General features: G+C 42.4%; 1 protein-coding gene and 1 pseudogene across 1 annotated transcript; both read left to right on the top strand.

Annotated features, from left to right (window-relative positions):
• Window positions 1-7,720: 7,720 nt before the first annotated feature.
• Window positions 7,721-8,653, top strand: LOC129831544 (olfactory receptor 11A1-like). Its single transcript, XM_055894907.1, has one exon. It carries the CDS (start codon window positions 7,721-7,723, stop codon window positions 8,651-8,653), a length of 933 nt encoding a protein of 310 aa, XP_055750882.1.
• A 233-nt stretch (window positions 8,654-8,886) lies between these two features.
• Window positions 8,887-9,678, top strand: LOC129831590 (olfactory receptor 52E8-like; annotated as a pseudogene).
• Window positions 9,679-22,378: the final 12,700 nt, after the last annotated feature.

The raw sequence follows: 22,378 nt of genomic DNA, 5'->3' as shown, positions 1-22,378 counted from the left end.
GAGGACTAGATACCTTTTTTTTCTGGGATCACTGTGAGATATGTTTGACCCAGAATAAAATAATCCAGTAAAGGTCATGATGATGTAAACTCAGCAAAAAAAGAATCGTCCACTCACTGTCAACTGCGTTTATTTTCAGCAAACTTAACATGTGTAAATATTTGTATGAACATAACAAGATTCAACAACGGAGACAAAAACTGAACAAGTTCCACAGACATGTGACCAACAGAAATTGAATAATGTGTCCCTGAACAAAGGGGTAGTGGGGGGGTCAAAATAAAAGTAACAGTCAGTAAGTACATTAAGTACTGCAGTGCATCTCCTCCTCATGGATTTGCCAGTTCTTGCTGTGAGATGTTACTCCACACTTACACCAAGGCACCTGCAAGTTCCCAGACATTTCTGGGGGGAATGGCCCTAGCCCTCACCCTCCGATCCAACAGGTCCCAGGCATGCTCAATGGGATTGAGATCCGGGCTCTTCGCTTGCCATGGCAGAACACTGACATTCCTGTCTTGCAGGAAATCACGCACAGAACGAGCAGTATGGCTGGTGGCATTGTCATGCTGGAGGGTCATGTCAGGATGAGCCTGCAGGAAGGGTACCACATGAGGGAGGAGGATGTCTTCCCTGTAACGCACATCGTTGAGATTGCCTGCAATGACAACAAGTTCAGTCTGATGATGCTGTGACACACCGTCCCAGACCATGACGGACCCTCCACCCCCAAATTGATCCCGCTCCAGAGTACAGAACTCGTTGTAACGCTCATTCCTTCAACGATAAACGCGAATCTGACCATCACCCCTGGTGAGACAAAACCGCAACTCGTCAGTAAAGACCACTTTTTGCCAGTTCTGTCTGGTCCAACGATGGTGAGTTTGTGCCCATAGGTGACATTGTTGTCGGTGATGTTTGGTGAGGACCTGCCTTACAGTCTGAGCACTGATGGGGGGATTGTGCATTCCTGATGTAGCTCGGGCAGTTGTTGTTGCCATCCTGTACCTGTCCCGCAGGTGTGATGTTTGGATGTACCGATCCTGTGCAGGCGTTGTTACACATGGTTTACCACTGCAAGGACGATCAGCTGTCTCCCTGTAGCGCTGTCTTAGGCGTCTCACAGTACGGACATTGCAATTTATTGCCCTGGCCACATCTGCAGTCCTCATGCCTCCTTGCAGCATGCCTAAGGCATGTTCACGCAGATAAGCAGGGACCCTGGGCATCTTTCTTTTGGTGTTTTTCAGAGTCAGTAGAAAAGCCTCTTTAGTGTCCTAAGTTTTCATAACTGTGACCTTAATTGCCTACCGTCTGTAAGCTGTTAGTGTCTTAACGACCATTCCACAGGTGCATGTTCATTAATTGTTTATGGTTCATTGAACAAGTATGTGAAACAGTGTTTAAACCCTTTACAATGAAGATCTGTGGATTTTTACGAATTATCTTTGAAAGAGGGTCTTTTTTTGCTGAGTTTATGTATAAGACACGTTGTTCATGTACTCCATTCATACTTTTCCATGGGGAAAGCATAATAAACATGTTTATTAGTCATTAGGTGCCAGGTCATTAGTCCACTATATTGCCTTTTTCCCTCGTAACCAACTAATGTAGCTATTAACCTGTTGAGACCTGAGGGGCTCCGGGAGAGGCACGGCTGGTCTTGATTGCATCCTAAATGGTACCCTTTTCCCTATATATATTCCCTATTCCCTATAGACTATAGCTAGGACTCAGGCTGCTGAGTTATTCTATGTTTTCCCTGGTTAGATCAAATGGTCAGGAAAAACGACAGTGCCCTAACTGTGTATTCTGGGTACCAGTATGTTTGTGCTATTAGTCCACCCCTTGTCATGCCAAACATGACAAGGAGCTAGAATGATAGCACAAATAGATCTGGGGCCAGGCTACCAATAATGACCTCTCCTCAGACTGTTGTGTTGCACCCTCATTCAGACTATAGCTGGCAAGGTAGCCCCTCAACAGTACCCAGATACCTCCCTACAGTGGTCGGGCACAAGACTAAGGGCTGAATTACAGGACCCAGATTAAGACTGGTCATAGAATAAATAGAATAAAAAATCCTCAATGGAGAATCCATTGACAGTGTGTTTTGGTCCAGGAGTAGATCTGCGTCCGGGCAACCTTCCCTTTGTCAGAGGCTTTGGACTGGTTTGACTGAATTATTTATTTATTATACACAGTACATAGCACACCAACTCCTGGAAGCTTAATGTGAGAGCTGATAGCATTGCCTACACAGCCCGTTGAAGATGTCACATACTTCTTCTACAGGCTAGAGGGTCCCAACACATCAAATAAAATACAATTGTATTTGTCACATGCGCAGAATAAAACAGATGAAGACCTTACCGTGAAATTCTTGCTTACAAGCCCTAAACCAACAATGCAGTTTTAAGAAAAATAAGAGTTAAAAATATTAACTAAATGAACTAAAGTAAAAAATAAAAGGGCAACAGTAAAATAACAATAAATCAAATCAAATCAAATTTTATTTGTCACATACACATGGTTAGCAGATGTTAATGTGAGTGTAGCGAATGCTTGTGCTTCTAGTTCCGACAATGCAGTAATAACCAACAAGTAATCTAACCTAACAATTCCACAACTACTACCTTATACACACAAGTGTAAAGGGATAAAGAATATGTACATAAACATATATGAATGAGTGATGGTACAGAACGGCATAGGCAAGATGCAGTAGATGGTATAGAGTACAGTATATACATATGAGATGAGTAATGTAGGGTATGTAAACATAAAGTGGCATAGATTAAAGTGGCTAGTGATACATGTATTACAAGAGTACTGTATATACATATACATATGAGATGAGTAATGTAGGGTATGTAAACATTATATTAAGTGGCATTGTTTAAAGTGGCTAGTGGTACATTTTTACATAATTTCCATCAATTCCCATTATTAAAGTGGCTGGAGTTGAGTCAGTATGTTGGCAGCGGCCGCTAAATGTTAGTGGTGGCTGTTTAACAGTCTGATGGCCTTGAGATAGAAGCTGTTTTTCAGTCTCTCGGTCCCTGCTTTGATGCACCTGTACTGACCTCGCCTTCTGGATGATAGCGAGGTGAACAGGCAGTGGCTTGGGTGGTTGTTGTCCTTGATGATCTTTATGGCCTTCCTGTGACATCGGGTGGTGTAGGTGTCCTGGAGGGCAGGTAGTTTGCCCCCGGTGATGCGTTGTGCAGACCTCACTACCCTCTGGAGAGCCTTACGGTTGTGGGCGGAGCAGTTGCCGTACCAGGCGGTGATACAGCCCGACAGGATGCTCTCGATTGTGCATCTGTAGAAGTTTGTGAGTGCTTTTGGTGACAAGCCGAATTTCTTCAGCCTCCTGAGGTTGAAGAGGCGCTGCTGCGCCTTCTTCACAACGCTGTCTGTGTGGGTGGACCAATTCAGTTTGTCCGTGATGTGTACACCGAGGAACTTAAAACTTTCCACATTCTCCACTACTGTCCCGTCGATGGGGATATGGGTGTGCTCCCTCTGCTGTTTCCTGAAGTCCACAATCATCTCCTTTGTTTTGTTGACGTTGAGTGTGAGGTTATTTTCCTGACACCACACTCCGAGGGCCCTCACCTCCTCCCTGTAGGCCGTCTCGTCGTTGTTGGCAATCAAGCCTACCACTGTAGTGTCATCCGCAAACTTGATGATTGAGTTGGAGGCGTGCATGGCCACGCAGTCGTGGGTGAACAGGGAGTACAGGAGAGGGCTCAGAACGCACCCTTGTGGGGCCCTAGTGTTGAGGATCAGCGGGGTGGAGATGTTGTTACCTACACTCACCACCTGGGGGCGGCCCGTCAGGAAGTCCAGGACCCAGTTCCACAGGGCGGGGTCGAGACCCAGGGTCTCGAGCTTGATGACGAGTTTGGAGGGTACTATGGTGTTAAATGCTGAGCTGTAGTTGATGAACAGCATTCTCACATAGGTATTCCTCTTGTCCAGATGGGTTAGGGCAGTGTGCAGTGTGGTTGCGATTGCGTCGTCTGTGGACCTATTGGGTCGGTAAGCAAATTGGAGTGGGTCTAGGGTGTCCGGTAGGGTGGAGGTGATATGGTCCTTGACTAGTCTCTCAAAGCACTTCATGATGACGGAAGTGAGTGCTACGGGGCGGTAGTCGTTTAGCTCAGTTAGCTTAGCTTTCTTGGTAACAGGAACAATGGTTGCCCTCTTGAAGGATGTGGGAACAGCAGACTGGGATAAGGATTGATTGAATATGTCCGTAAACACACCAGCCAGCTGGTCTGCACATGCTCTGAGGACGCGGCTGGGAATGCCGTCTGGGCCTGCAGCCTTGCGAGGGTTAACACGTTTAAATGTTTTACTCACCTCGGCTGCAGTGAAGGAGAGCCCGCAGGTTTTGGTAGCGGGCCGTGTCAGTGGCACTGTATTGTCCTCAAAGCGAGCAAAAAAGTTATTAAGCCTGTCTGGGAGCAAGACATCCTGGTCCGCGATGGGGCTGGTTTTCTTTTTGTAATCCGTGATTGACTGTAGACCCTGCCACATACCTCTTGTGTCTGAGCTGTTGAATTGCGACTCAATTTTGTCTCTGTACTGGGACTTAGCTAGTTTGATTGCCTTGCGGAGAGAATAGCTACACTGTTTGTATTCGGTCATGTTTCCGGTCACCTTGCTCTGGTTAAAAGCAGTGGTTCGCGCTTTCAGTTTCACGCGAATCCTGCCGTCAATCCACGGTTTCTGGTTTGGGAATGTTTTAATCGTTGCTGTGGGTACGACATCGTCAATGCACTTTCTAATGAACTCGCTCACCGAATCAGCATACTCGTCAATGTTGTTGTTGGACGCAATGCGGAACATATTCCAATCCGCGTGATCGAAGCAGTCTTGAAGCGTGGAATCAGATTGGTCGGACCAGCGTTGAACAGACCTGAGCGCTGGAGCTTGTTGTTTTAGTTTCTGTTTGTAGGCTGGAAGCAACAAAATGGAGTCGTGGTCAGCTTTTCCGCAAGGAGGGCGGGGGAGGGCCTTATATGCGTCGCGGAAATTAGTGTAACAATGATCCAAGGTTTTACCAGCCCTGGTAGCACAATCGATATGCTGATAGAATTTAGGGAGTTTTGTTTTCAGATTGGCCTTGTTAAAATCCCCAGCTACGATGAATGCAGCCTCAGGGTGTGTGGTTTCCAGTTTACAAAGAGTCAGATAAAGTTCGTTCAGGGCCATCGTTGTGTCTGCTTGGGGGGGGGGGAGGATATATACGGCTGTGATTATAATCGAAGAGAATTCCCTTGGTAGATAATGCGGTCGACATTTGATTGTGAGGAGTTCTAGATCAGGTGAACAGAATGACTTGAGTTCCTGTATGTTGTTATGATCACACCAAGTCTCGTTAATCATAAGGCATACCCCCCCGCCCCTCTTCTTACCAGAAAGATGTATGTTTCTGTCGGCGCGATGCGTGAAGAAACCAGCTGGCTGCACCGACTACGTTAGCGTCTCTTGAGTTAGCCATATTTCCGTGAAGCAGAGAACGTTACAATCTCTGATGTCCCTCTGGAATGTTACCCGTGCTCGGATTTCATCAACCTTATTGTCAAGAGACTGGACATTGGCGAGTAGTATGCTAGGGAGTGGAGCGCGATGTGCCCGTCTCCGAAGCCTGACCAGGAAACCGCTACGTTTGCCCCTTTTACGGCGTCGCATAGGGTCGCCGGCTGGGATCAGATCCGTTGTATTGGGTGGAAATAATAATGAGGCCACCGGTATCAAGTCAATGTGCAGGAGTACTGGTTAGTTTGTACATATAGGTAGGGGTAAAGTGACTATGCATGGATAATAAACAGCGAGTAGCAGCAGCATAAAGGGGGGGGGGGGGGGGGGGGGTTCTATACAAATAGTCCAGGTAGCCATTTGATAAGCTGTTCAGGAGTCTTATGGCTTGGGGGTAGTAGCAGTTATAAATTATTTTGGACCTAGACTTGGAGCTTCGGTATCGCTTGTCGTGCGGTAGCAGAGAGAACAGTCTATGACTAAGGTGGCTGGAGTCTTTGGCAATTTTTAGGAACTTCCTCTGACACCGCGTGGTTTAGAGGTCCTGGATAACAGGAAGCTTGGCCCCAGTGATGTAATGGGCCGTGATGGCGGTGATGCAACCGGTCAGGATGCTCTCGATGGTGCAGCTGTAGAACCTTTTGAGGATCTGAGGATCCATGCCAAATCTTTTCAGTCTCCTGAGGGGGAATAGGCATTGTCGTGCCCTCTTCACGACTGTCTTGGTGTGTTTTTGGACAATGTTTGTTTGTTTCTGATGTGGACACCAAGGAACTTGAAGCTCTCAACCTGCTCCACTTTAGCCACATCTATGAGAATGGGGGAGTGTTCGGCCCTCCATTTCCTGTACTCCACGATCATACATTGTTTTAACAGCATCATAGGCAACTAACAAAGCCTACCAAATTACTTTCTTTATTTAAGAATGTCCCTCTTTGTAACGGCAGATTTCCTCCTCTTCGTCTGAAGAGGAGGTGTAGCAGGGATCGGACCAAGACGCAGCGTAGTTAGTGTTCATCATGTTTAATAACGACAAAACCATGAACACTACAAAATACAAAATAACAAATGTGGCAAAACCGAAACAGTCCTATCTGGTGCATAGAACACAAAGACAGAAGACAACCACCCACAAACCCCAACACAAAACAGGCAACCTAAATATGGTTCCCAATCAGAGACAATGACTAACACCTGCCTCTGATTGAAAACCATATCAGGCCAAACATAGAAACGTGAAAACTAGACACACAACATAGAATGCCCACTCAGCTCACGTCCTGACCAACACTAAAACAAAGAAAACACAAAATAACTATGGTCAGAATGTGACACTCTTACCATGTGTACTGTAACAGTATTGCTTCCATCCCCTGCCTTGCACCAACCTGGGCTAAAACCAGGGACCCTCTGACCACATCAAGAACCGTCACCCACGAAGCATCGTTACCTGTCAGTCCACAAAAGCCACGGCCCTTGCAGAGCAAGGGAAACAACTACTTCTAGGTCTCAGAAAGAGTGACATCACCGATTGAACAATAGATCGCACTGCCAACAAGCTAGTCATTTCACATCAGTTGTACTGTGTAATCTACTTTTCTCTATGAGTTACTGTAGTTTGTATAGAATTTAAGAAAGTCTTTGCACCTCCTCCCTAGAGGGCCTGTGTTACAAAATGGTGTCTGTTTTTCTCTGGACGGTTTCCTTGCCTCTGAGAATATCTAATTTTCCCCAGGTATTGGTGTACACTTGCATATTACACCATGGCAGGTGTTTTTTAAAAATATATATAAGCATAGGAATCGTTTGAGGAGTTTAAGCAGTTCATCATGGATTAGAAATGGTCTGTCAAAATGTTGGATTTAGCACACTTTACAGGTAATCAATTCATTATTTTCCATTTCATTGTGACATGCGTTCCGGATACAAAGTATAATATTGTTTGATTTAGGCAATTAATTATTTTACCAGAAGAATCTAAAGCTGTCTGTATTGGTGAGTATAGATGTGAGCAAATGTGTCTCTGAATTAACAAATCAATGAATTGTCAATTTAGGTTGTTTGATGTTTATGATTTCATGATTTTAATATTTATTTAAGCTACAGTAGGAGGATTTGCTCCTCTTCTTCAAACATTGACAGCACATCTTTACCAACTCCCAGGACCATGGAAAACTCTACTCACTACGAGATCTTTAGGCTTGCTGCATACGGTGATATCGGACAATTGAAGTACTTCTACTTTGCTCTAGTGACTGTAATATATTTTGTCATCATTCTTGCCAATGCTTTGCTTATTGGAGTTATCTGCATTGAAAGAAGCCTTCATGAACCCATGTATCTGTTTCTATGTGCTTTGTTTGTTAATCAGTTGTATGGGAGCACTGGTTTGTTTCCTGCTCTCATGTTTTACTTGCTGTCTGACACACATGATATTTCCCTTCTTTATTGTTACCTCCAGATTTATGTGTTGTACACATATGCTATAACAGAATTTTGTAATTTAGCAGTTATGTCCTATGACAGGTACATCTCTATTTGTTATCCTCTACAGTATAACAATATTATGACACCTAAAATAATTTGTGGCTTAATCCTACTGCCCTGGGTGTATTCTTTTATCATCAACGCCATCATTATCTCCCTGAGTTTGCGACTGCACTTTTGTGGTAACGTTCTAGACAGAGTGTATTGTGACAACTACTCGGTAGTCAAGCTTGCCTGTTCAAATACTATGCTGAATAACATATGGGGTTTTGTTGTCACTGTGATATCTTTTTCCTGTACTATATTTCCTACCATATACTCATATGTAAGAATTCTACAAATATGTTTAAAGTCTTCTAAAGAGATGAAACAGAAAGCATTTAATACCTGTACGCCACATATAGCCTCTTTGCTGAACTTCTCCTTTGGCTGTTTATTTGTGATTCTACAAGGCAGATATGAAACTGCAGTTCTTCCACCTATACTTCGCACTATTTTATTAGTTTATTTTCTGATATGTCCACCACTTTTCAATCCTTTAATGTATGGCGTTAGGATGGTTAAAATCAGGCATGCTTGTAACAAGGTACTAGGACTTTACGCTAAAACATAAACTGATTATTTTTGTAATATTGAATTGTGTTTTGTTACTTATAGTTGCTATCATTGACTGTACAAATATGTATAATTTTGCCATAATGTCTCTGTAGACCAATGATTATTGTAAAGCATCAAGTTTATATTGTATTGTAACAGAATGTTTTGTGTCATATTAGCTAGTTAACTGCATAACTACAGAGCATCAAGGGGCGCTGCCCTCCCTACCTTCAGGTTGGGCTTAAACAGATGCTAACAGGGATCTTTGGGAAAACCCTACAACCCAACCTGTTCTGCCACCTCTGGTCTCTTGGCCCACCGTTACATATACATTTCTGCAATGTATATGTAACATGTCCTCATGTTATTCTAGCAGTCATGGCTTATGACAGGTATGTCCCCATTTGTAAGCCATTTCGATATCAGAACATTATGACCCTTTCTAAAGTGGAGATATTGTCAGCCTTGGTATATTTTATTCCCATAACTCTTTTCAAATGTTTATCACTTCAAGGCTCCCTTTGTGCAGGAAACATTCTATGCTTTTTTGTGATGACTAAGCGGTTGTTCAACTCCTGTTTTGAAAGTGCGCTGAGCAGCCTGTATGGTACTGTATATGGACCATATCAAGTCTAGTGGTTTTACCTTTTGTGTTAGTTGTGCTCTCATATGTCAAAATATTAAAGCCTCAAAGGAGTCACGAAAGAAGGCTTTAAATACGTGTGCTCCCCACTTGATCACTTTCATCAACTTCTCTACAGGCCTCCTTTTCCTGTTGTTTACAACAGGCACAGCACAGTTAGCAAGGAGGTGAATCTATTAATATCAGTATAGTTCATTCTTTTCCCACCACTGGTACACCCTATCATATATGGTATTAGGACCAAGAAGGTCAGGACATGTATTACAAAAATTATAAGAAGAATCTTTCCGAACTCTCTTGATTTTTCTCATCAAAAATCTGAACCTAAACTGGTACCAATTATGACTTTAGAAAGTACAGCAGCAAGACAGGGTTGCCGGTTTGAATCTCAGGTCTGACAGGATCATCTGCCAGAACTGAATGCTTATACATTTGTTTTGATCATCAACCTAATCTCTTGTTTCTCCTTGGTATTGCATTCTATTTCTGTGAATTCTTCTGCATTTCCTTTAAATGTATTTTACTGTAGTAAAGTCAAATCAGTGATGCTGCTGTGTCACTGACCGTATGTTCTTCTAGCATGTCAATGGACATGTATGTGTGTTTCAGGGGGGTTGGGGACAAAGTAAAATGATGTAATAAATTCTGTTTCAACAAATGGGCAATAAAGTATTCTTCTAGAAGTGACAGTTCTAGCAGATCCTTTTGATATTTAGATGAAATTTGAATTAGCAAGTAAAATACACAAATAATTTCCTGTAAAATAAAAGGGATGAATCCATTTTCTTGATCAAACAGTTGTTTATTAATTTAGTCATGCTACACTGAATAAAAGATTGCATTATTTAGTGTAAATTAAAATACTTCAAATGCATTTTTTAAAAGAGATTCATGTACAATGAGGAAGATCAGCCCAATTCCACACTCAACTGCACTTCATCTAAAGACACATCAGTTTGTTACAAACATAGACTTAGATGGACATCATATCATTGTATCTGTCCCAAAAGAGTACCACAGTATGACACCTCCCTGTGGGGCTCTATATGGCGTCTATAAGATCACTGGAAGCGCCATACTCCATTTTGAAGTAGTCCATTTCCTTCTTCTACTTCTACGAGTTTTTTTAACAGGTATGAAGCCAAGTTTGGATATTTATTGCCACCTGCAGTTATGTAATGTTTGTTCATACGTTTAATGCATTGGCTAATCCCTCCTGGTGACCTGTATGGAATTATGTGATCCTTCCTTAACCCATAGGAAGTCCCACCCAGTTACTACTCTAGTGACTTTTGGCCACTTGAGTCCTATATCTATCTCTACGCTTGCAAACTTTTTAGACTGGCCACTGAGCTAAATGAATGACCCATCTGGCATTTGCGGTAATTACCTGGCCCGTCTGTTTCTGCTTAATTCTTAAATATATGTTCACTCCACAGGAGGTTGGTGGCACCTTGATTGGGGAGAAAGGGCTTGTGGTAATGACTTGAGCGGTATACAGTTGAAGTAGGAAGTTTACATACACTCAGGATGGAGTCATTAAAACTCATTTTTCAACCAATCCACAACTTTTTTTGTCCCAAACTATAGTTCTGGCAAGTTGGTTAGGACTTGCCAAAAACAAATCTACTTTGGGCATGACACAAGTCATTTTTCCAACAAATGTTTACAGACAGATTATTTCACTGTATCACAATTCCAGTGGGTCAAAAGTTTACATACACTAAGTTGACTGTCCCTTTAAACAGCTTAGAAAATTCCTGAAAATTATGTCATGGTTTTAGAAGCTTCCAATAGGCTAATTGACATAATTAGAGTCAATTTGATGTGTACCTGTGGATGTATTTCAAGGCCTACCTTCAACCTCAGCGCCTCTTCGCTTGACATCATGGGAAAATCAAAAGAAATCATTCAAAAAATTGTAGACCTCCACAAGTCTGGTTCATCCTTGGGAGCAATTTCCAAACGCCTTAAGGTACCACATTCATCTGTACAAACAATAGTATGGAAGTATAAACAGAAATGTATGCAAATGTATACAAAATAAAAAACAGATACCTTATTTACATAATTATTCAGACAATTTGCTATGAGACTCAAAATTGAGCTCAGGTTCATCCTGTTTCCATTGATTATCCTTGAGAAATTCCTACAACTTGATTGGAGTCCACCTGTGGTAAATTCAATTGATTGGACATGATTTGGAAAGGCATACACCTCTATATAAGGTCCCACATTTGACAGTGCATGTCAGAGCAAAAACCAAGCCATGAGGTCGAAGGAATTGTCCGTAGAGCACCGAGACAGCATTGTGTCGAGGCACAGATCTGGGGAAGGGTACCAACACATTTCTGCAGCGTTGAAGGTCCTCAAGAACACAGTGGCCTCCAACATTCTTAAATGGAAGAAGTTTGGAACCACCGAGACTCTTCCAAGAGCTGGCCACCCAGCCAAACTGAGCAATTGGGGGAAAAGGGCATTGGTCAGGGAGGTGACTATGACAGAACTCCAGAGTTCCTCTGTGGAGATGGGAGAACCTTCCGGAAGGACAACCATCTCTGCAGCACTCAACCAGTCAGGCCTTTATGGTAGAGTGGCCAGACGGAAGCTACTCCCTAGTTAAAGGACTCTGGGACCATGAGAAACAAGATTCTCTGGTCTGATAAAACCAAGATTGAACTATGTGGCTTGAATGCCAAGCGTCACATCTGGAGGAAACCTGGCACCATCCCTACCGTGAAGTAAGGTGGGGGCAGCATCATGCTGTTGGGATGTTTTTCAATGGCAGGGACTGGGAGACTAGTCAGGATAGAGGGAATGATAAACGGATCAAAGTACAGAGAGATCCTTGATGAAAACCTGCTCCAGAGCTCTCAGGATCTCAGACTTGGGTGAAGGTTCACCTTCCAACAGGACAACAACCCTAAGACAATGCAGGAATAGCTTCGAGACAAGTCTCTGAAGGTCCTTGAGTGGCCCAGCCAGAGCCCGAACTTGAACCCGAACGAACATCTTTGGAGAGACCTGAAAATTGCTTTGCTGGAATGCTCCCCATCCAACCTGACAGAGCTTGAAAGGATCTGCAGAGAAGAATCGGAGAAACTCCCCAAATACAGTTGAATATTTATTTAATTTGAACTTAAGAACAAATGAAAAACAAATATTTTTTTACAATGACGGCCTATCAAAAGGCCTCCTGCAGGGACGGGGGGCTGGGATAATTTTAAAAAATGTATTAATTAAAAATATAGGACAAAACACACGTCACGACAAGAGAGACACACAACACTACATAAAGAGAGACCTAAGACAACAACATAGCATGGCAGCAACACCTGACAACACAACATGGCAGCAGCTCAAAATATGTCACAAACATTATTTGGCACAGACAACAGCACACACGGCAAGAAGATAGAGACAACAATACATCACGCTGAGCAGCCACAACTGTCAGTAAGAGTGTCTATGATTGAATCTGAAGGAAGAGATTTGAGGGTGTTTGCAGCTCTTCCAGTCGCTAGCTGCAGCGATCTGAAAAGAGGAGCGACCAGGGATGTGTGTGATTAGGGGACCTTAAACAGAATGTGACTGGCAGAACGGGTGTTGTATGTGGAGGATGAGGGCTGCAGTAGGCATCTCAGACAGGGGGGAGTGCTGCCTAGGAGGGTTTTATAAATAAGCATCAACCAGTGGGTCTTGCGAAGGGTATACAGAGATGACTAGTTTACAGAGGAGTATAGAGTGCAGTGTGTCCTATAAGGAGCATTGGTGGCAAATCTGATGGCCAGAATGGTAAAGAAAGGTGTGCCAAGCTTGTAGCGTCATACCCAAGAAGACTTGAGGCTGTAATCGCTGCTAAAGGTGCTTCAACAAAGTACTGAGTAAAGGGGAGAGCACGTGATGCCGCGGAGCTGAGCAGACGTTGACAAACCGAGCTCTTCAAAGTTATTCAATTATTACCTAAATAACAACGTTGAAACAATATTCTAACATCAGCTGATAAATTGTCAAGTACTTACCTTCCCAAAGAGCCATGGACCTCCGACCGAGAGGCAAGAAGGACGACCAAAAAGTCGTTGATTCCCAAGATAACGATAACGCTAAAGCTAGCAAGATTAGCATTGGCCATCATAACTCAAACGACAGTTCCAAACTGTTGCTCTCGGCCTCTTGCGAGCCTGCCGACATGCTGGCTACTCTCCTCAAGGAAATTCAGGATGGTAACAAAGGTCTTTCTATGAAAATCGATAAGAAAACAGCTGAACTCCATTCTTCCATTGACGACCTGAAATCCTCCATGAATGATCTCCTTTTGAGAACGCCTGAGGCGCGCATTAGCACAGTTGAAGACACCATCGCTCGACATGACCAGGTCTTGATACAACTGCAAAAGGACAATGCCTACCTCAAAAACAAGGTAGATCAGATGGAGAACCAGAGCAGACGTAGTAATATCCGTGTGGTGGGATTGAAAGAGGACAGCGACTGCCGTGACCCGGTCCGTTTCTTCACTCAATGGATCCCGGATGTCCTAGGCATAACCAACTTCACCAAGCCACTGGAAATCGAACGCGCCCACAGAACGTCAGCGCCGAAACCCCGGCCAGATGAGCCCCTACGGGCTGTCCTGATCAGGTTCTTCCGTTTCCAAGACAGAGAAGGTACTGCAACTCGCAAGAGCCAAAGGGGACATCACCATTGATGGCAAGAGGGTCAGCCTTTTCCCGGATATGAGCGCGGATCTCGCAAGACGTCGCAAGCAGTTCAGACCTGCCGCCAAAGCACTGAAGGAGAAGAACATCACCGGCTACCTCATCCACCCTGCGCGGATGAAAGTTCAGTACACAGGCCGAAGCCAAGCTCTCCAACACACCGGGAGAAGTGACACTTTTCTCAAAGAACTGAGCAACGTCTGAGCCAGGACGGTCTCTTTGGGGGATAAGATGCAGTTTGTTTTGTTTTCTCTTATCCGGACTGAACCGCTGATATCCTCCGGTCGCTATAATTGATTTGTACATTTTCAACTAACCGTATCTTTCCGGGGTGAGTTCTATTACATTTACAGGAGAGTATATTTTGGTTTAGTACATATCACTGAGCGAAGCAAATAAGTGGGTTTAGGCCCACATATATTTATGTTAATCTTTCGAAAAGAGACTCAAGCAGCCCTTACCGTGGGCAGTAAATATTCAGCCATAAATGCCTATTCACAACGTTTGTTTTCAATTTAGAGAGCTCGCAGGTTTTAGTTTACGCCAAGGTTTAGCTAGTAAGAGCAAGATGGAAAGCGAGCAGCAACGTATCTCTACAAGTGTATTCATGTTTGATTGTGGTTTTAGTCTAACAATCGGGGTGGGTGGTATTCTTTATTTTTTTCCCCTTTTTTCTATGTTTATTGTTTCCTTCCTAAAGAGACACATAGGTCACTTCTGTGTTCAAACCAAAGTTGAAACATTTCCTAACTATCTACATATGATAGATTTCCATTCAGTTACATATTTGAAACCCAACTATGCTTAATCCACTAAAATATGTCACATTCAACGTAAAAGGTCTTAACAGCCCGATTAAAAGGAAGAGAGTCTATACATACCTTAAGAAATTAAAGGCTGACATTGTTTTTTTACAAGAAACACATCTTACAGCCAGTGAACACAAGAAATTGAAGAGGGAATGGGTAGGACACGTTTTTGCGTCCTCTTTTAACTCCAAAGCAAGAGGAACTGCAATTTTGATAAGTAGACACATCCCCTTCTGCGTCAACAACACCATCTCTGATCCCTCTGGCAGGTTTGTTTTGGTGCAGGGGTATATGTTTTCAGAGTCTTGGACCCTATTGAATATCTATGCTCCTAACTTCGATGACCATTTGTTAATTCAGAATGTCTTCCTTCAGGTTGCTCAGGCACCACCAGGATGGTTACTGGTTGGAGGAGATTAAAATTTTTGTTTAGATACAGGTCTTGATAGGTCCTCTGATAAACCCTCACTTCTTACCAAAGCCAGCAAGCTCACCATGTCATTCATGAAAGATCTCAATTTACTATACATCTGGAGACAGTTGCACCCACAGGATAGGGACTACTCTTTTTATTCACACCCACACAAGACACACACACGCATAGATAACTTTTTACTGTCGACACAACTGTTTCATAGTGTTAGATGTCGAGTATCTCCCCAGATTACTTAGTGACCATTCTCCCCTGGTATTATCAATCTCCATTCCTACCAAGGTAAATGGAGCATATAGATGGAGACTAAATTCTACACTCCTAAAGCAACCTGAATTTTGTGTATTCATCAAAGAGCAGATCAGTATTTTCACTTTGACAAACAAACCCTCCGCTCCTGACAGTTTCATTCTTTGGGACACATTGAAGGCCTATCTGAGGGGACAGATCATTTCCTATACTAAAGGGCTGAAGCGAAAACACGGTGCGGAACTGAGTGCCCTTGAATCTGAAATCTCAGAGCTAGAGAAAACCTACCAAAGAGGCCCAACTAAAGATCTATACAGGTTTTTGGTAAATAAAAAACTGAAATATAATATTCTGAACACATATCAAGCTGAGAGGGCCATCACTAAATCAAAACAGCGTTATTACGAGCTTGGAGAGAAAGCTCACAAAGTAATGGCATGGCAACTGAAAGCAGAGAAAAGTAAGAGGACAATTAATGCTATAGAAACTCTTACTAATGAGATATCTTTCGACCCTACTGAAATGAATAATACTTTTAAGAAATACTATGAAGACCTCTACACTTCCAAATCAAGCGATGATCTATCAGAGATCGACTCCTTTCTCTCCTCTCTCAACCTCCCATGCCTGTCAGGGGAAGACAGCGAGCGCCTGAGTGAACACTTCTCAGTTCCTGAATTGTTGGGGGCCATTAAATCCTTACCTTCTAATAAATCTCCTGGGGAGGATGGCTTCCCTCCAGAGTTCCATAAAGAATTTAGGGAGCTGTTGGTCCCCTACCTTATGGAGGTACTTTAAAAAGCCAGGGAAGACAACTGCTTTCCAGAGTCTTTCTCTTAAAAGGATGGGGGCGCTGTTGAGACTATTTATGCTAATTGGGTAATTTTTGAAACGGCTTCCCACAAAATCCTTGATCGTACAATATGCATATTATTATTATTATTGGATAGAAAACAGTCTATAGTTTCTATAGGAGTTGAAATTTTGTCTCTAAGTGGAACAGAGCCCATTCTACAGCAATTTCCCTGACATGGAGTCAGATTTCAGAAATGTTGGCCACTGTTCTGAAGTCAGTTAAAAGGGCACTGTTATTGCTATGACTATACGGACACTTCTTACGTCTTCCCCTGGATGCCTTTACGTGATGACGATTCCAATGGGGTCGATTGCGCGTTCACAGGCCCTATAAATTAAAAAACCCTGTAGCTAGCAAGTCTTTTCTTGGTGCGTAACGCGCGTGGAGGACACCGACCCGCTCCTGTTCCAAGCGTTAGTTTAGCCTGTTATATTTCTCCGGTCATCTTTTCACTCGTTATAGGAGTTAAAAACATCATAAGGTAGTTAATTTAAAGCGTTTTATAGCAATTTATATCCGTTTAGTGCGATTTTGGGACATTTATTTTTGAAACGATGTGAATAGCTGGGCACGCTTTTCAGTTCATCCCGAACGCAGTTGGCATTTCCACATGGCAAGAGGACAGCTTTCCACCAAAAGACGATTACTCCCAAGAAAGGATCCTTTGCCCAAGATACTGATGGAAGAACAGCTCAAAGTAGGACATTTTTATTATGATAAATCGTGTTTCTGTCGAAACATTTTAGTGGCTTAGGACGCCATGTTTTTTGACGTAGCTTCGCTTGGCGCAAACTGTATTGAAAAGTAAGGATAAATAAAAAAATGTCATTCCGCAATTGTATTAAGAATTAAATTGTCTATCAATCCCTGTCCACCCTATATTTTTTAGTCACGTTTATGAGTATTTATGTATAAGAGTAGATCACTGTCTAAGTGGCGCAAGGACATTTTCTGACCAGCTGAGCTACATTTCACATTGTCTAACCATGATTTTGGTGGCTAAATATAAACATTTTCGATCAAACTCTATATGGATTGTGTAATATGATGTTACAGGAGTGTCATCTGAAGAATTCTGAGAAGGTTAGTGAAAAAATTAATATATTTTTGGCGATGTTGACGTTATCGCCCACTTTGGCTAGAATCAATGCTGGGCTGCTATGTGCTATGTGCTATGCTAATATAACGATTTATTGTGTTTTCGCTGTAAGACACTTAGAAAATCTGAAATATTGTCTGTATTCACAGGATCTGTGTCTTTCGATTCGTGTATGCTGTGTATTTTTACGAAATGTTTGATGATTAGTAAGTAGGTAAACACGTTGCTCAATGTAGTTTTTCTAGTCCATTTGTGACGGTGGGTGCAATTGTAACCTATGCCATCTACCTGAAATATGCACTTTTTTCTAACAAAACCTGTCCCATACCATAAATATGTTATCAGACTGTCATCTGATGAGTTTTTTTGTTGGTTAGGGGCTATAAATATCTTAGTTTAGCCGAATTGGTGATGGCTACTGGTGTTGGTGGACAAATAAAAGATGGTGGATTATGCTAATGTGTTTTTAGGTAATAGATGTACATCTTTACATATTGTGTCTTCCCTGTAAAACATTTTAAAAATCGGACATGTTGACTGGATTCACAAGATCTGTGTCTTTCATTAGCTGTATTGGACTTTAATGTGTGAAAGTTAAATATTTTAAAAAAATATTTTTTTTGAATTTCGCGGCACTGGTTTTTCAGTGGGGGGGGGGGGGGTGTGCCGCTAGCGGCACGCTGATCCTAGACAGGTTAAACAGTGATTACTGTAATCCACAAGAAAGGGAAAAATCCACTAAAGTGCGCCTCATATAGACCAATCTCTCTCCTTAACACAGATTGTCACCAAGATGCTATCTAAGAAACTGGAGTCATGTCTTCCCCTGTTGGTCAACCCAGATCAGACTGGCTTCATAATTAATAGATTGTCCTCCAATAATCTTAGAAGGTTCTTTGATATAATTCACCTTGCTAACAAAATCAAAATACCTAGTGTCGCAGTCTCCCTCGACGCTGAAAAGGCCTTTGATAGGGTTAAATGGCCATACCTCTTTCGCATCTTGGAAAAGTTTGGTTTAGGTACCGTGATTGTAAATTTGAGAAAATCACTCTACAAATCTCCTAAAGCTAGGATTGCTACCAATGGGATTACTTACTCCTCTTTCCCTCTCTATAGGGGGAACAGACAAGGTTGCCCAATTAGCCCCCACCTCTTTGCCCTCGCCATCGAACCGTTGGCTGAGGCTATTAGAACGTGCCCTGACATAAATGGCTTTGAGGTGGGCCCCCATACCCATAAATTATCCCTCTTTGCGGACGACCTTATCTTATTTCTAACAAACCCCGAACACTCCCTCTCTCACTTGCAGATCCTACTACAGTGTTATAGTTCTTTCTCTGGATATAAGGTCAATTTAGATAAAAGCGAAATCTTACCGTTGTCTGTCTTTGACCTTCATACCATCAAGCACAAGTTTCCTTTTAGATGGCTTCACATATTTGGGCATAATGGTGGATGGTAACCTGAACAACCTCTATAAACTCAATCTGGCCAGTTTGTTGCAAAAGGTGGAGGGTGACCTTTGAAAATGGATGAATTTACCTCTCACTCTACTGGGTAGAATCAATGTAATTAAAATGAATGTCCTGCCCAGATTTCTATATCTGTTTCAATCTCTCCCTATCCCTGTTCCCGCAGCATTATTTTCCTCTCTCGACAAGATGACCAGACGGTTTATCTGGCACGGAAAAACCCCTAGGATTGGCCTGGATAAACTGACCCTGGATTACAGTCAAGGGGGCTTAAACCTCCCCAATTTTAGAATGTACTACTGGCAGCACAGTCTAGGTTTCTGGCTCAGAGGTTTGACAAGGGTTCCTCTCCCTCATGGTTGAACATTGAAAAGCTTGAGGTAAATGATGACACTGGGGCAGAATTGTTTTACAAATGGGACAGAAAATCTATAAAAACCATCACAGACAACCCTTTAATCATACATTCTGTCCTGGCATGGTGCAAACTGCATGAGCTGTTTGGACGAGAGGGATTCCTTTCCCCTAAAACCCCTTTATGGAACAATAGATTGATTCCTATGTTTTTCCAGAATAGTAACTTTAGACCATGGTCTGATAAGGGGATCACTCTTCTGGAACATTGTTACGAGGAGGGAGTTCTTATGTCTTTTGATCAGCTGAAACAGAAATACCACTTGCCTAACAGGGACTTCTTTAGCTACCTACAACTACGAAACTTTATTAGGGTGTCTCTCAAGGGACAATGGAACCTACCTAAGATGTCACCTATTGAACAACTCTGCCACGCAGACCAACCACTGTTCAAGACCATTTCCCGTGTTTACGATGCTCTTATGTCAGGACTAACACTGTCTTGGCTAGATAAACCCCGACTTAGATGGGGAAAAGATCTGGGTATTGATCATGATGAGGGTCTATGGAGTGACCTATGCAGGGATGGTGTTACATCCACATTGAACTCCAGATACAGATTGATCCAGTTTAACCTGTCTAGGATCAGCGTGGCGCTAGCGGCACCCCCCCCCCCCCCCCCCCCACTGAAAAACCAGTGCCGCGAAATTCAAAAAAAATATTTTTTTAAAATATTTAACTTTCACACATTAAAGTCCAATACAGCTAATGAAAGACACAGATCTTATGAATCCAGTCAACATTTCCGATTTTTAAAATGTTTTACAGGGAAGACACAATATGTAAAGATGTACATCTAGTACCTAAAAACACATTAGCATAATCCACCATCTTTTATTTGTCCACCAACACCAGTAGCCATCACCAATTCGGCTAAACTAAGATATTTATAGCCCCTAACCAACAAAAAAACTCATTAGATGACAGTCTGATAACATATTTATGGTATGGGATAGGTTTTGTTAGAAAAAAGTGCATATTTCAGGTATATGGCATAGTTTACAATTGCACCCACCATCACAAATGGACTAGAATAATTACAATGAGCAACGTGTTTACCTAACTACTAATCATCAAACATTTCGTAAAAATACACAGCATACACGAATCGAAAGACACAGATCCTGTGAATACAGACAATATTTCAGATTTTCTAAGTGTCTTACAGCGAAAACACAATAAATCGTTATATTAGCTTAGCACATAGCAATTAGCAGCCCAGCATTGATTCTAGCCAAAGTGAGCGATAAAAGTCAACATCGCCAAAAGATATTAATTTTTTCACTAACCTTCTCAGAATTCTTCCGATGACACTCCTGTAACATCACATTACAACATGCATATACAGTTTGATCGAAAATGTTTATATTTAGCCACCAAAATCATGGTTAGACAATGTGAAATGTAGACAAGCTGGTAAAGAAAACGTCCTTGCGCCACTTAGACAGTGATCTACTCTTATACATAAATACTCATAAACGTGACTAAAAAATATAGGGTGGACAGGGATTGATAGACAATTTAATTCTTAATACAATTGCGTTATTACATTTTTTAATTTATCCTTACTTTTCAATAGTTTGCGCCAAGCGAAGCTACGTCAAAAAACATGGCGTCCTAAGCCACTAAAATGTTTCGACAGAAACACGATTTATCATAATAAAAATGTCCTACCTTGAGCTGTTCTTCCATCAGTATCTTGGGCAAAGGATCCTTTCTTGGGAGAAATCGTCTTTTGGTGGAAAGCTGTCCTCTTGCCATGTGGAAATGTCAACTACGTTCGGGATGAACTGAAAAGCGTGCCCAACTTTTCACATCGTTGCAAAAATAAATGTCCCAAAATCGCACTAAACGGATATAAATTGCTATAAAACGCTTTAAATTAACTACTTTGTGATGTTTGTAACTCCTATAACGAGTGAAAAGATGACCGGAGAAATATAACAGGCTAAACTAACGCTTGGAACAGGAGAGGGTCGGTGTCTTCCACGCGCGTTACGCAGCAAGAAAAGACTTGCTAGCTAAAGGTTTTTTTCATTTGTAGGGCCTGTGAACGAGCAATCGAGCCCGTTGGAATCGTCATCACGTAAAGGCATCCAGGGGAAGACGTAAGAAGTGTCCGTATAGTCATAGCAACGACAGAGCCCTTTTAAATGACTTCAGAAAAGTGGCCAACGTTTCTCAAATCTGACTCCATGTCAGGGAAATTGCTGTAGAATGGGCTCTGTTCCACTTAGAGACAAAATTTCAACTCCTATAGAAACTATAGACTGTTTTCTATCCAATAATAATAATAATATGCATATTGTACGATCAAGGATTTTGTGGGAAGCCGTTTAAAAAATTAGCCACATTAGCATAAATAGTCTAAACAGCGCCCCCATCCCCAACAGGTTAATTTCCTCCATCAGCTCTATATCACCCCATCTAGACTGCACAAGTTCAACCGTGATATCTCCTCCCTATGTTTTAGATGTGGCTCAGATGAAGGAACATTCCTCCATTCCACTTGGCAGTGTTCAAAACTACACGGTTTCTGGCAGGGGGTATGCGATACCATATCCTCAATTCATGGGGTTGCATTCCCTTTAGACCCGGAGGTCTGTCTACTGGGCAACTTTACTAACACCAATCTTAGGCAAAGCCATTGTAAGGCCTGGGTGTCGGAGTGTGAAGGAAAAGCGCAGGAGCAGCAAGTGCAAATACAAATGTTCTTTAATGAACACGTAACAAAATAGGCCACCCTACTAACACACTGGGAGTCCACTATAAACTACCCCAGACACGGGGGGAAATGAACACAGTCCAGAATAACGTGAAGCACGAAACCAACACCACACTTACATACAAACAATCCCGCACAAAGAAACGTGCGGGCCGGCTGACTAAATAAGCCCAACTAATTACATCCACATACAAAACAGGTGCACCCAATAAACATATAGGGAGGGGGAGAAAAGGATCAGTGGCAGCTAATAGGCCGGTGACGACGACCGCCGAACGCCACCTGAACGGGAAGGAGAACCTGCCTCGGTCGAAGTCGTGACA

Source organism: Salvelinus fontinalis, chromosome 33 (genome assembly GCF_029448725.1).
Source record: "Salvelinus fontinalis isolate EN_2023a chromosome 33, ASM2944872v1, whole genome shotgun sequence".
NCBI classification, from domain to species: Eukaryota; Metazoa; Chordata; class Actinopteri; order Salmoniformes; family Salmonidae; genus Salvelinus; species Salvelinus fontinalis.
Note: the sequence above shows the minus strand (reverse complement) of the source record. Positions and strands in the feature narration are given on the sequence as shown.